Source organism: Solea solea, chromosome 17 (genome assembly GCF_958295425.1).
Source record: "Solea solea chromosome 17, fSolSol10.1, whole genome shotgun sequence".
NCBI lineage: Eukaryota > Metazoa > Chordata > Actinopteri > Pleuronectiformes > Soleidae > Solea > Solea solea.
Genome location: NC_081150.1, coordinates 7,938,548 through 7,954,523, shown reverse-complemented (window position 1 = coordinate 7,954,523; position 15,976 = coordinate 7,938,548). Strand labels below are relative to the sequence as shown.

The following is a 15,976-nucleotide window of genomic DNA, read 5'->3' as shown; positions in this document are numbered from 1 at the left end:
TTGAGGAAAAATCACTGTAGACACAAACACCAGATTTTGTGTGTTAAATTTGAAATTTGAACAGTATAAAACATGTATAAAATAACATTTGTGAGTTTTTTTGGGTTTTTTTGAGTCTCAATGTCCAAAAACTGGTGACAAAGACGCTGATTCGTCGGCTTCCTGCGACTGTGAGTAAAATTACCGGGATAACCACGTGTATGTTCTGACTTGGAACAGAAACTGCTGGAATTTTGTCCGATAGTCCGATTACCGTTGTGTAATTGTAATGCAAAGTGTGCTTGCGCAAATGTGTCTGTTATGGGAATTATGTACCTCATGTAATACATGAAGACAAATGTTCAATGCAAACGTTTGATGTGACCTGAGACCATTGACCCTTTGTATTGTTAATGTAACTGTTCGATGCGACCTGTGACCAGTGACCATTTGTATTGTTTTAGGAACTGTTTGATGTGACTTGTGAATAGAGACAATGGGTCAGCGACTTAGGGCAAGGTGATAACAGACCCACAGAGGTGGGGGTCTGCACCTTATGGCAGGGTGATAGCAGACCCATTGAGACAGATAAATATGTTTTCTTCAAGACAGGGAGTCTTCACTTTGTAACTGGCCTGTGTGTGTTGCTTTGTGAATGCTCCTCTTGTACAAGATTAAACCCTTGTTTGGACACTGAGCTGACTCCGATCTCCTTCCTATGGATCTCAACAATTCTTTTGACAACTTGGCGCCCAACGTGGGGCCCCAGTATCTGTCGCTCTCTTCACATCAACGGACCTGAAGACCTTGCAAGGCTGAGGTAAGGAAAAAAAAATCCTCCTAAAAGTCCTCCACCACAGGGCTCTTAAAGCTCCGTTTTGGTCAGGGAGGCCAGGTCCTGTGAAGAGTGGGACAGTGACGGGGCCAACCAAGGAGGGGAGACAGATCAGCCAGACAAACATTGAGTCAGGGACTAAATTCATCAAAAGGGTAAGAAACAACCATTTCCAAATAAATAAATTTAAAGAAAATTCAGCTAAAAAGTAACAACAGTAAGTTGAATATGCGGTGCCAGATTTCGAAAGAAACTGTAAGTCATGGTATTCTTCTACTGAAGTGAAAAAAACGGTACAGAAATGGATCGATCCTCCTAGCTCATTGTAAATAAATAAGTCAGGGACTTGGGAGAGCAGGACTCTCTTAGATTTAGGGCAGGGACCTAAAATAAACTGTCTTTGGAAGGACAAGGTTTAAACTAATCCCTCAGGGCTGAGAAAACAAAAAGACGTCAGGGTCCGGGACCCGGGTATTCTTCTACTAAGTGAAAATTGAGCATAGAATTGTAAAACTTAAGATAAAAACAACATTTGAAATTAAGATTTCTTTTAAAGTCGACATATATATTTACAATTGGGACGGAGTAAAATTAAAAATTTGGACTAAGTGTTGTCTTGTGTTGTTTTGTGTTTTGTGATGTTTTAATATGTGCGCCATGGCTTTGTGTTGTTTTATGTGCGTGGTAAAATAGGCTCAGACTGCTGAGTGTTTGTGGGGAAAAGCTGTTTTAACATGTGGTCATTGCAGGCTGTGAAGCCAGAAGGGCTGCTGATGAAGAGATGGTCCTTTACAGTGACAAGCAAAATACCACATTTTATTTGGGATTTGTTCCTGATAGTGGATGCATTGTTAAAAACAAGAATAGATAAATAAATATAAGTTTGACGAGTTGTCATCATCTCCATAGTTGTTCCTGTTTTATGTAGTGCTTTGAGTGGCCCAGGTAATAAATTATACGAAGACCGTTTGAATCCCGTTATCATAGGTGCGATATGCGGGTAAATGGAAATGAGTGAGACGCGAATGGGTTGACGAAAAGTGAATTGATAGGTCTGCTATGGAACACACCTTCCAGAATTATTAAATTAAATCATAGCAGTTTTTATCGTGAATGTACTTGATTAGAAATGGTTATATCTCATCATAGGAGAAGAGGAGTGTGCTGTGTGGATGTGGTTGATGTGATGAGAAGATAACTGAAGTGGTCATAAACTAAGTCATTATAGAGCTGAAATAATATAGAATAATGGATATTTCCATAGACATCTCTTGAGTGTATTTGACAATTAGCTCAGGAGATATCAGAAGTCATGAGAAGAGACTTGGGATGCTGTGTTCTCTTCAGGGATTCCACGGCAAAGAAGAAATGGAGGACCCAGACGAGTTGACGATTCATCGGCATGGCTAGTCAATAAACCAGGTCATGCACTCACACACACACACACACACATACATACCAGGACACAGAAGATGAGGAGGAAGAAGAAGTATGTTCACTAGAAAACACTGAAGTATTTTTGAGTATGAACCAAAAGCCATAGTCACCCTGTTGGTTAATAATCATAAAACTTGTATTCTATGCGATACTGAAGCATGCAAAATAATAATTGGAGAAGATGAATGCGGTTGTAAATTTCCACTTCAACACTGTAATGGTATGAAGGTGAGATCTGTAACAGGACACATAGTCACAAAGCCACTTAGTCGACCTGTGTCGATTACTGATCTGAGAACAAAATAATTTGTTTAAAGTTGTTACAATATTGAGTCATGGGATTACCCATGTCTCAACAGGAGGGATGGTATCCACAATCCACAATCATTCATTCTGGTCGGTGTTTACATCCCACCGCACGCCAGTGTGCAGGAGGCACAGCGCATGCTCGCCGATCAGATACTGTGTGTGGAGCGGATCAACCCGGACTCTTTAGTTATTGTCCTAGGTGACTTTAACAAAGGAAACCTCACTCGCAAACTCCCCAAGTACAGACAATTTATTAAATGCCCGACCAGAGAGGAGAACATTCTGGATCACTGTTACACCACAGTCAGGGATGCTTATCACGCCGTCCCCCGTGCTGCACTGGGACTCTCTGACCACGTCATGGTCCACCTGATTCCTGCTTACAGGCAGAAACTAAAGCTCTGCAAACCTGTAGTGAGGACATCAAAGAAGTGGACCAGGGAGGCTGTGGAGGATCTCCAGGCGTGTTTGGACTCAACTGACTGGGATGTATTCAGGACTGCTACCAACAGTCTGGATGAGTACACAGAGGCTGTGACGTCATACATCAGCTTCTGTGAGGACTGCTGTGTTCCATCATGCACCAGGGTGAGTTACAACAACGACAAACCCTGGTTCAGAGACAAGCTCAGAAGGTTAAGGTTGGATAAGGAAGAGGCCTTCAGGAGTGGTGACAAAGACAGACTTAAAGAGGCAAAGTACAAGTTTAGCAAGGCAGTGAAAGAAGCTAAACGACTGTACTCTGAGAAGCTCCAACACCAATTCTCAGCCAACGACTCTGCGTCTGTCTGGAAAGGGCTTAGGCAGATCACCAACTACAAGCCTAAAGCCCCCCACTCCTTTAACGACCAACGCCTAGCCAACGACCTGAACGAGTTCTACTGCCGCTTTGAAAGACAGAGGGACAGTCCTGCAACCATCCCCCATAACACCTCCCAACACCCCCAGCTCCAGTGTTTCACCTCCACCTCCCCCACCTCAGCAGGGGCCTGGGCATCTCCACCAATGCCCACCTTAAAGGTCCCCCCCCCTCCACCCCACCACCCACCTCAGTGTTGACTCTTTCCATCCATGAGAGGGACGTCAAAAAACTCTTCAGGAAACAGAATCCCAGGAAAGCAGCTGGTCCGGATTCTGTCTCCCCTTCCAGCTTGAAGCACTGCGCTGATCAGCTGTCTCCAGTGTTCACAGACATTTTCAACACCTCATTGGAGACATGTCACGTGCCAGCCTGCTTCAAGACCTCGACAATAATCCCTGTTCCCAAAAAGCCAAGGACCACAGGACTTAATGACTACAGACTCGTCGCCCTGACCTCTGTGGTTATGAAGTCCTTTGAGCGTCTTGTGCTTTCACACCTGAAAGCCATCACCAACCCCCTCCTGGACCCACTGCAGTTTGCCTACAGAGCCAACAGGTCTGTAGACGATGCAATTAATCTGGCCCTCCACCACATCCTCCAGCACCTGGACTCTGCAGGAACCTACGCCAGGATCCTGTTTGTGGATTTCAGCTCTGCCTTCAACACCATCATCCCGGCTCTGCTTCAGGAGAAGCTCTCCCAGCTGAGCGTGCCTGACTCCATCTGCAGGTGGATCACTGACTTCCTGTCTGACAGGAAGCAGCATATGAAGCTGGGAAAACATGTCTCCGACTCACAGGTCATCAGCACCGGATCCCCCCAGGGCTGCGTTCTTTCTCCTCTGCTCTTCTCCCTGTACACAAACAGCTGCACCTCCAGTCACCAGTCCGTCAAGCTCCTGAAGTTCGCGGACGACACCACTCTCATCGGACTCATCTCTGATGGTGACGAGTCTGCCTACAGGTGGGAGGTTGAACAGCTGGTCACTTGGTGCAACCGTAACAACCTAGAGCTCAACGCTCTAAAGACAGTGGAGATGGTTGTGGACTTCAGGAAGAACTCAGCCTCACCAGCACCCATCAACCTCTGTGACTCCACAATTGACACTGTGGATTCCTTTCGCTTCCTGGGAACTATCATCTCCCAGGACCTCAAGTGGGAGCTGAACATCAGCTCTCTCATCAAAAAAGCCCAGCAGAGGATGTACTTCCTGCGGCAGCTGAAGAAATTCAACCTGCCAAAGACAATGATGGTGCACTTCTACTCCTCCATCATTGAGTCCATCCTCACCTCCTCCATCACCATCTGGTACGCTGCTGCCACGGCCAAGGACAAGGGCAGACTGCAGCGTGTCATTCGGTCTGCAGAGAAGGTGATTGGCTGCAATCTTCCATCTCTCCAGGACCTGTTCGCCTCCAGAACTCTGAGGCGTGCAGGAAAGATTATGGCTGATCCCTCCCACCCCGGTCAGAAACTTTTTGAGTCAGTAGTTGAAGGGCCCGATCAACTTCTACTGTCTACACCCACAGCAGTACGCATAACTGAAAGACAGACAATGGATCACACACTTCAAAAGAGCACAAATGCCAGTCAGATAAGTAGAAGCATTCACCATGCCGGAATTAAAGCTGTGTTTAATAACTGTTTCATGTATGACCACAATTGCATTCCTTATTTTAAATATAGTGACATAAGGCCACAATCTAGGTGGGACACTAGGAGAGGTGCAGTGATAATACGTGTGCTATTGTCACAATTAAGTGAGATGAAGTTAGATTTAGTTTCCGGGGGCAGCCTAGAGCTGTGGCCGTCACAGGGGGCCTTGTGAGATCCAAACCTTGGAAAATAAAGTTTTGGGGGGTTGAAAAAGACTGCCTCGTTTGGTATCAAGAGCGAGAATCCTCCCTGTGTCCTGAGGGAAACAAGAGATGTGGAAAATATGTGTAAAATACTCAAGGAGTATTATAAAGAGAAATGCACCAGCAGGATGGTTTGATCACTCCTGGCATGATGGGTAACTGTTAATAAAAATGTGCATTGGATAAAAATGTGTATTATAATCAACAGAGATTTTTTGAATTTCACACACGGTGTTAAAGGGTTAATAATCATCCATTATTATTAATTACCTTACAATGAATACATCTTTTTTTGTGGGTTTTTTTAACGTTTTTTAAAGTCTGATTTTCAACATCACCTCATCTCAGCTGATCCTAAAGCCTGGGTAACAAGAGCCAATCACACACACTGACTGAGGTGATTCCAAAGAAACACACTCAATAACCCACAGCTGTAAAATACGTGGAACTTCGCAGCAATCAGGTAAACATGAAAAGCCTCTCAAAGGAGATTTGAAACTTCTTCAAGGAACAAAACCAATCAAGTCCACTTCTGCTCACACAACCTGTGAAAATATGCCTCAGACACTTCACGTACCATTTTTCCTCAGGCAAATGATGATGGGCCTCTTCAATCATCTTGTTTTTCCTCCAGATTGTTTACGTTAAATATCTGTGTTGTCCTCAAATGTCACTCTACCTTTGCAGCATCACCTTCACAGTCGTTGCTCAGTCAATCAGTAATATTATCCACTAAAATGTAACGTATCTATAGATAACCAGCGTTATCAGCCTGAGTCCTTATCAAAGGGATATTCTCATAATTCTTGTTACGCACATGTGGCCCACATTTACATTCACATTGGTCCCAGGTGACATCTATACATACATGTGTGTAAGGTGATCATGTGTGTGCAAGTTTACATTGATACTTTGAACTCCCCACATGTTAATGTATGACATGCGGGGTCACGCAGGGCAAGGGTCACTGTAAGATGAGATAAATCTGAGATGAAAAGGGAACACTGTGTTCAAACACGTTGTCAACCGTGTAAACAGGAGAGAACACAAATAATGTACTATCAGACCTTTTGTGCGGCAGCTCCTGATGTAAATAATGCTCTTTATTTTTGTTGTCTGTGTGTTGGAGCATGTAGGTCACACGCGCATGTGAAAGCACAATCGTATCCCGGATTAACCATTAGCCTTTAGCCACACGTGCAGAAGTCGGGGGCCAAGGGCGGGTTTGACAGGTGAGACAGAGGGAGACAGACACATGTGAGGACCACGGTGTGGAGAATTCTTTGGAAACAGATCACAGCGTGAGCGGTCACATGGATGCTGCACCAACTCCGCCTGTAGATGAGGAGGAACGTCAAAACTGCAGCTCATGACCTTTAAATAAAAACAAACGTCCGTTTCATTCAAACCATTGTTCTCTGGCTCCACACAACTCTTGCCAAACTCATCCTGCGGGCCGGCTGAATTTGTTAAAATTTCACATCATGATTACAGTCTGCTCATGATGTGAACAACTATATTTGTCAGTTTCAGACACCTGTGGCTAAATGTTTGGTGCCTTTGTAGATCCACATGTTATGCACGTGTGTGAATGGTCAAACTTTTTGCATAACATTGTTGAAATTGCACATGTAAAAAGATACTTCATTACAAAATCTAGTTATTTATAGGTTATTTTGCTATTATTTTACTGGTCCGGCCCACTTGAGATCAAATTGCGTTGTATGTGACCCCTGATCGATAAGAGTTTGGTGGTTACCCGCTGGTTTAGAACTTATATCATTCCTACAATAGTGCACAGAAGTGGACTCTACTGCTCAAAAAACCCGGGTCGTTTGGCAGTTTGATGAAATGCTTGCTCCTGTGCAACTGCTGTATACACACAAGCGCTCCCTCTGCTTCACAGACACCATTTTTAGACAAAATCACCAAAAATGTATGCACTGCACCTTTAAAAAAAGAGTGCAATAATGAATCTGACCTTTAAATTACCAGTGAAGGCCCACTGTGGCACATTTATTTATTTGAAGTGAAATACATAAATGACAATTGATTTTTTGGGTCTGAATGTTAACGTCCTTCGTGTGTCTGAAGGTTTGTGTTCTGCCAGGGTTTTAGGTTCATTCTGCTTTCTATTCCTCTCAAGGTGCTTATGAACACTTTATAGGCAGATCACTGCATGACTCATCCGGTCTTTTCTAGTCCGTATGAAACCAACGCCGTCTAGTGGCCACAGAGGCGCCTGCACTTGAGTTAGTTCAGCGAGGTCGGAGTTGACAAATGAAGTCACTTCTCTTTTTTCATTTCTTCTCCAGACTTCTAAGACGAACAGTGCGCTCATCTACAGACAGTTATAACTAACACAAGTGTCTCACAAATATATATGAAAAACATCATGTTGTTTTTTGGGTTTTTTATCCTCATGCGCACGAGGACTTGAAGACACTTGTCCGAGACTCTGTGGAGCGCGTCTCTGCTACACTCTGGATCTGAAGCCCAGAGTTGATGGGAGGTAATCCCCACCATGTGAGTGGGCGGTGCGGGTGCTGGAGGCGTGTTGTGTGTGTGTGTGTTTGTGTGTGCGTGCGCTTTTTCCTTTTTTCCATTATTCAAATGTTGCTGTACCTATAAAAAGGAGTGCCTGCGTGCGTCAGATAGTTTTCTCCAATGGGTAAAGGTGACTAAATAGTTGTCTCTCCAGTCGCATCCTATCTACAGGGGAAGAGATGACGCAGGACTCCGGTGGAGTCCAAATGGCTCGTGCGCTGAAGCATGCAGCGCTGTGCCTGATGCTGCTGCCCAGGTTCCTCCTGGCCGCTGTCATGCTGTGGCTCCTGGATTTCTTGTGCATCAGGAAAAAAGTGCTGCACAAAATGGGAGAGCGGCAGGACAGCCCGGAGGACCCGCCGGTGTGCGTCTCCGACTCCAATAAGATGTTCACGCTGGAGTCCCTCAGGGCCGTGTGGTACGGGCAGAAATTAGACTTTTTCAAATCAGCGCACCTCGGGCGCACTGCGCCCAACACCGAGGTGGTGCTGGTCCAGGAGCGGCGGCGGGTCAGGATCCTGGACTGCATGAAAGGGAAGCGACCGCTCATTCTGAACTTTGGCAGCTGCTCCTGACCGCCATTCATGACGCGCCTGGCTGCGTTCCAGCGCGTCGTGAACCAGTACGCAGACATTGCGGACTTTTTAGTTGTATATATCGAGGAGGCGCATCCGTCGGACGGCTGGGTGAGCTCGGACGCGCCGTATCAGATCCCGAAGCACCGCTGCTTGGAGGACAGACTGACAGCTGCCCAGCTGATGCTCACAGAGCTGCCGGGAGGAAACGTGGTGGTGGATGACATGGACAACTCGTCCAACGCCGCGTACGGAGCCTACTTTGAGAGACTTTACATCATTAGGGATGAGAAGGTGGTGTATCAGGGGGGCAGAGGTCCAGAGGGATACAGAATATCCGGGCTGAGGAACTGGCTGGAGCAATACAAGAGCGATCTGATGAATTCCCGAACAGCGGTGCTGCATGTGTAGTTTAAGATGCTCCAACTGTCTGAAGTGCTCGTTCGTGTCCAATCCACAGTGCAACTATTAAGATGCTGCTATTATCTAATGTACACATGGACTTTTTTTTGCATAACAATTTACAGAACACGGTGTCAAAATAGCTGAAAGTCATGTGTGAGTCTATATCCGGGCTGTTTAGTCTGGATTATTGTACATGTCTTGATTTCTTTTAACTCATATATAGTTATAGCGATTTTCTTTTATTTATTTTTTTTATTTTGTATGGAAAAGTCTTGAACCGGTTGATGCTGGATTCACATAGTAATCACTCTATTTTTCTACAGTGTGTGTGCGCGTGTGCGTGTGTGTGTGTGTGTGTGAGTGAATGCGCCTGCGTGCGTGTTAATATCACACTCGACTCGGATGTTTCTATGAAGTTCGGTTTTTTAAAGGCGCAGCCAGAAAACCGACACTGATGTCTGCGACACCGGGCGCGGGTCCACGTTAACATGTTTCCTCGATGTGTGTGAAGACAGTGAAAGTGAACAACATGTTGGAAAAATAAAATGTCACATGATCACAAACACCATTTTTACTGTCGACTGTGGAACAGACGTGTGTGTGTCATGTTCGTTCTGCGTTTTGTGTGCTCAAGAAATTAATGTTTTCTTTTGATGTGAGGCCAATTAAAAAAACAACAACAACAACAACATTTCATTGAGTCATTGAGCAAATTCTGATGACGTCATAGCCCTCTCTTATTGTTTTTTCCGTGATGTTTCATTATCAGTGACAGAAAAACCACCTCACCCCCCCCACAAATAAAACAAAACGTTACACAAGCAAATCGTGTATTTACAATTACCATACACTCAGTAGTAAGTCTCTATCAATTATTAATTCAGATTTCATGTAATAAAAAAAAGAAAGAAAAATAAATCCATAAAAAATGTGGCCTGAACAGGGTCAGAGGACAAAATGGCAGGTATTTGAGCAACACCTGGGCTCCATCTGTGCACACAAGTGTTCATAATGAATTCACAACATCCACCTAAATATGCCGAGACGACGCAGGTTACGAAACATAAAATTACATTAAAAGTCTCATTTTTTTAAATGCTAGGAATCAATCTAGAAAAAACTCCATTTAGTTTTTCTCTCCTCTGTCCTATTCAGGTCAAAGTGACCCAGCATTAGCACAGTAATCTACAGCAATGAGTCAGTCTAGTTAAGGAGTTAACCCACTTTCAGACAAGACTCAGGCTAAAAAGGACATTTTTATTAAGTTTTATGTATAAAGAGTAAAAGAAATAGAAAGGTAACCTTTTGTATGTTTATTTAGCAGGAAAAGCTCATTTTTGACATCACATTATCATATATGATGCATAAGAAGTCCACTGTGATACTGATCAGTGTGAGGAAACAGAAGATGATATGAGTCGGGATGATAATCCATCCAACACTCTTTCTCACCTTGTCATTTTCCAGCAGGAATCCCCACACAGACATGCTGCCGCATACAATTAGGATTAGAGAGCAATGTGATTACTTTAGATCCCACGTGGGGGCCAAGTCTTTGCTGTGAGGTTTTATTAATGTACTCAGGTTCCCTCATGTCTCAGTCGATTTCTATATGTCTTGAGATCAACTGACCACAGGAGAAGAGACATGAGCGAGACTGTGAGCGTCCTCACAACTGCTTCACTGTTTCGAAGGGGAAAAGGAAACAAAAAAAAAACAAAAAAACAAAAAGCCTGTCCTCGTTTAAACTCCCTGTCGGAATCAATTACAGTCCTTCAGGCACAAACAGTGTTTCAGAGATAACGAGGGTCAGTGAATCAATTACCTCTTTAAAATTACAGCGGGGACCTGAGAGAAAGGTCAATGGGGAGAGAAAAAGCAGGCCACTGCTATCACACAGTTGTCTGGGCAGTGACATATTCTCTCTTTTAAAAAAAAAAAAAAAAAAAAAAAGGAAAAAACGCACAGATGACAGACAGACGAGGAAAATCCTTTGTGAATCAATAAAAAGTTGAAATAATCTGAAGCCAAAGATTCCGCTTCACCAATCTGTGGCATCGTCAACCTGTCTACTTGAGTTAATATAGTTGATTTGTGTTGGCTGTGGTTCGCCGCCGCTATTGACATATGGAAGACCCTCCAGTTACACAAGGACTTCATGAATATCTCTGTATTTCAGGTCAGTACTGGGTCAGTGGCTGTGGGAGTTGCTAGTTTCTTTGTGACTGTGACTCATGTGTCACTCACAAATGTGACTGATCATGTTTGTTCCCTGCAGCCTGTGATCTTTGCTTCTTTGCATTTCAAAAATGCCCACGACACTGACTTTCCTTATCTGCTTTTCTTTAGTTACGCAATCACAAATGATGCAAAAAGAAAACACATTTACCAATATTGTTTTGTTTCTATTCTAACAGATTGCTTTAGTTAAATATAAATAAATACTTTTTGCTACTATTTCTAGCCAGTAAAAATGTCTGAGGTCTGTGTCTAATAAATCAAACTAGTAATCACACATTTGCATTGTAAGTCATTGTTACATCTCCTATAGAGGTGAGACACAGGGCAACCAAAGGAAGGAGAGAGCCAGGGCTCCAGGTGCAAGTAACTTCAATGTTTATTTTAAGGCGTTTTCACAAAAGGTGGATGAGGGTATAGGACATGGGCCACGTGCCAAACCAAATGAAAGCAACAAACCAAAAGTGGGCCCATCTCTCAGGCTGTCACACTACGCATGAAACAAACCAAAAATCCTTCACTGACCTCTCTACAAAAAAAACAAAACAATACACAGGGTGATATCAACAGCATCAAAGTCCTACGTGTGTGTTGGTACAGGGATCCCCAATCCTGTCAATTACCACAATGTTCAACATGAAACACCAGCTGCAGGAAGCTTCTGACACAAAGTCCAGACTGCTCTTCTTATAGAGTGTGACCTGCAGCTGCTGATTGACACAGGCAGTTGTCAATCGCCAATCAACCTAAAGAGTGTGTAAGTGAGGGAGAGAAAGAGGGGGAAGGAAACACACGCCCTACTTGGGCATGTCACAGTAATTATGGTCTTATTTAATCCCACATAAACATGAATCAACTTTTAAAAACACTCCCCTGTCCTCCATATGAGGGTTGTGTGGAAGCTGGTGCCACTTCATTACCGCGTGGCCCACGCACACAGTTGTTTGTAATCTAATGATGATGTTGCGTTAGATTAATCTTGAATATCTAAAGAGGGAGATTACAGTCTGGTATGACACGACCAGATGAAAATTGTTTTTGTATTTTATTTTAAAGAGCATTTAGTTGTTTTTTTTGGACAACAGTAAGTTTTCCTTTACCTTGTTAACCAGTTTCAGCATGTATCTTCCGCCCTCCTCACAACTGTCACCTGACGTTAGATGGTGACGTGCCTTATCAGCTGTGGCTGATCAGCGTGATCTTCCTGCCAGATTTGACGGGTCGGCCACGCCTCCTGCCGTCCGGTTGCTCCCCCAGCTTACTGTTGTATCAGTAGACATCATGAACTTTCACATCATAAAGTAAAGTACTGGTTTGTTGAACAAAAATGACAAAAGGTCATGTTAAAACTCTCACTTGAATCAAATCACACTGACGTTCCGTTTCATGTGTGTTTCTGTGTCAGTGTGTATGTGTGTGTGTGTTTCAGATCTGGAATAGAGTGGGAATATAAATGAGTTTGCTGACTTACTGGAACATCTAAGCATACGGGAAGAAAAAAAACAGTAGACTAATCGGAAAAACTGGCTCAATAAGACTGAGTCTCACAACCTGGGAGGCATCTTTGATTCTGAGCGGTCTTCTGATGCTCAGATGACTAAAGTGGTTCCAGTCTTACTTTGCCCAACTTTCACAGACCATTCCTTTCTATTGATGATTTCCTGTTTACCTGAGAGTTTCAGAAAATCATTTCAAGATTCAACTGCTTGTTTTAATTTAATAGCAGGTTATATTTGTATATTTGTGCTCCTCTCCCCCTATGAGCCTGATCACTGAGATCGTCCAGCAGGGCCCTACTATGCATTCCAAAATCTAGGCTGTTCACAGAAGGTCACTGAAGGTCACTGAAGGTCACTGAAGGTCACAGAGCTTTTGCTGTTCAAGCCCCTCAGCTGTGGAACTCAGGTCGATGGTGGTGGTGTGGTAATTACAGTGTTGTAATGTAACAAAGCACAAACACTTTGTTACTGTACTGTAAGTACAACATTCACGTATATGTGCTTTACTTTGTTAGTTATATTTCATGCAACTTTTATTTTTACACTACATTTCCTCTAACTATCTTTGTTACTCATTACTACCAAATAAAATCAGAAGAAGAAGAGTTGGTCATGGTCTGTTTTTATATAGAGCTTTAGTGATGAGCTGCTTTACTCACCCTACCATTGAACTGGCGCAGTCCAAACTAATACTTTTATTACTAAATCTTACAGTGCATTTTATATCACAATATTACTTAATACTTCAGTACAGTAAATATCGTTATACTTTAAGACTTTTTTACTTAAGTAATATTATTTAAAAAAAGTGATTTTCTGGTAAGATACTTGTACTTTTACTTAAGTATTCCTTTTTGGTGCTTCATAAAAAACTGGTTGTAGTAATACTAGAAATAGAACTGGAAATGGTAGAAGTAGTGGTACTAGTTGTGGTGGTGGTGTGGTAGTAGTTGTTGTAGTTATTGTTTAAAGACGACTGTAAGATTCTGTTGACAACACAACTGAATTTTAGACACACATTTTGTTGATTGGTTTAATACAAAGTTACACTTGTATAACTTTGTATGAAACTAATTTGATAAGTTAGATGGATGAATGGATTTCTGTTGTTAAGTATATCTCAGTAATATGGACCTTGTGGCCCCACTATTACATATTATAAATTATATACGTTTATATATATTATATTTGCTTTAGTCAATAAAAATAGTATGACAGAGCGAAAATAAATGTCAAATCATCGTAGATGATTAAATATTCCATTTCTTCATGATAATAACACTGAAAAAAGCTCAAATAAGCAAATGAGCCACCACTGCTGTTTGAAATGAAATCTCTTCATCAGGCAAATCCCATGACTTTTAATTTAGCTCCAGAAGCTCTTGAAGTCATATGATGTAGAAAACAAGGTTTGTCGCCATGGGACATGAGAGGATTCATGTGGCAAAATCAGTCTCTGTGCTGTTAATCAGCGCTGGTATCACCTCACTCTCGGAGTTGTTATTCAGAAAGAACAATCAGTTGTGTGGCGGCTTCATCACACCTGAACTTAACAAGACAGAACTTTAATAAAGTCGAGTTTGTGTATTCCCGTCTGGAGCAGTGATATTAGTTCCTGAGAGTCAGGTCCCACATGATGTACAGACTGTGAAGCTTGTGAAAACAACATACATACATACTCATAATAAATAGAATGGACAGATAATAACATGTGGCAGCTCATCTCTTCATCATCAACACTGGAAACAAAAGTCTATACCAAAAGAAGGCCGGACAACCTCATCATTATCCAAAAGATGAGTCATTTTAATCATATCTATGTCTATCAGACTGGTGTCCAGTAGTACCTATGTATTATTGTGTGAAATTGCTTTTGGATTTCCTGACAAATTTGTTATCACACAGGATTTTAAGCCTTCATCAAACTTACTCCCCACACTAGAGGATAACTGGCCAGATTTCAGTCCTGATCTGACCCTTCTGACAATCGTGGATGCCTTGCTGATTTTAGGCTGATTTGAACGGATTATCTGGCAAAATGATCCTGTGTGTGTGAGGAGTTAATAGATGTGAAGTATTAAACATGTTTGATATTTACCACTGAACAGAGATTGGTTTGGTGTGAGCAGAACCCCGCAATAACCAATGACCGGGAACTTTTGTTTGATACAGTATTTACTGGAGGGAATACAATCAGTAACAGAAGACATTAGTTTGGGGGGTGGGGTGTTTGGTTTGTTTTGGTCCCAGCTGATTACACCCCCCCCACAAAGTAAATGTAAGGTTCACGAGAGGACATGATGAGGAGAGGCTGTGTGTTTGTCTGGGAGTGTCTGTTAAACTATTTACTCCACCAAACCACAAAATATGAATTTGCACAAGACATCACAAGAACACATAGCCCTCACCTGAGGGAGATGACTAGGCTGCTTTGCATGGTTCTAAACATGTAGAACATTCATTCGCTAGTTGATTTTGAGTGCAAATGCTCAAATACATAGTTATAGATGAAACAATGCTGTATATATTGGTCTCAGTCCTGTTTATTTGAGGTCTTTAACTACAACACTGACAGATAGACACATGAATGCAAATCACCTTGGATCACCTTGGATATTGAGTGAATAATGCTTGGTCAGAATCATTTTGTTATGCAGACATTCACTTGGCTAAGCTGGACTTTTTCTTGGGTCCATCTTGGCTGGTGTCTGACTTGAATTTCTATATTTGGTGATTTGTTCATTTTGGTTTAGACTGTCGTCTGTCGTCTTTGTGGACTTTGTTATTCACTGGTTCTCCTTGTGTCTTGCCAGTGTGTGTCTCGTGTGTTTACCCCTCCACTGTGATGGTCTGGCCCCGCCCTGACGCGATTCACCTGTGTCTAATGAGTTTCACCTGTGTTCACTTAGCTCTGCCTCCCTCGCACATCTCTGCACTCAGTGTCTTATTACCTGCTCCCTCCCATGTTTAAGCTCTTATCGTTTTCGGGTATTTTTTGCCTTTTGTGTTTTGTTGGTTTTAGAAATAAAACAAAGGAAGTCTCGTGTTTGGATCCCGTACCTTCACAGCACTGCGTCTGCTGTCGCAGTCGGAAAAACCACAGGTGTAAACACTCAAGTTAACGATCGCCGAGTCCCAGGTGCATGCTGGTTCAATGTCACAGTGTCCTTACATGAAGAGAACATGGCCGCTGTGCAAAGGGCCCGTTCTGTAAAAGATTTTGTTTTCATCAGCAGGACGGAGGAAATTAAAAGAACTCTGTTACACGCGTTGTCTCTTGGATCAAGTCCACAGAGCTTGTCTTGTCTGAGACGTGCCACACGGATAAGAATAAAAACATGGAGAGCTGAGGCTGCACTTGATCACACACACACACACACACACACACACACACACCTATACAGTATATATAAACACACAAACTGGAGGGA

At 42.8% G+C, this 15,976-nt stretch overlaps 1 protein-coding gene across 1 annotated transcript; it reads left to right on the top strand.

The window, feature by feature from the left end:
* The first annotated feature begins 7,880 nt into the window (after positions 1-7,880).
* On the top strand, positions 7,881-9,373 carry LOC131443996 (thyroxine 5-deiodinase-like). The gene has a single exon (XM_058614109.1). The coding sequence runs from the start codon at positions 8,008-8,010 to the stop codon at positions 8,812-8,814; it is 807 nt and encodes a 268-aa protein (XP_058470092.1). The 5' UTR covers positions 7,881-8,007; the 3' UTR covers positions 8,815-9,373.
* The last annotated feature ends 6,603 nt before the right edge of the window (positions 9,374-15,976 follow it).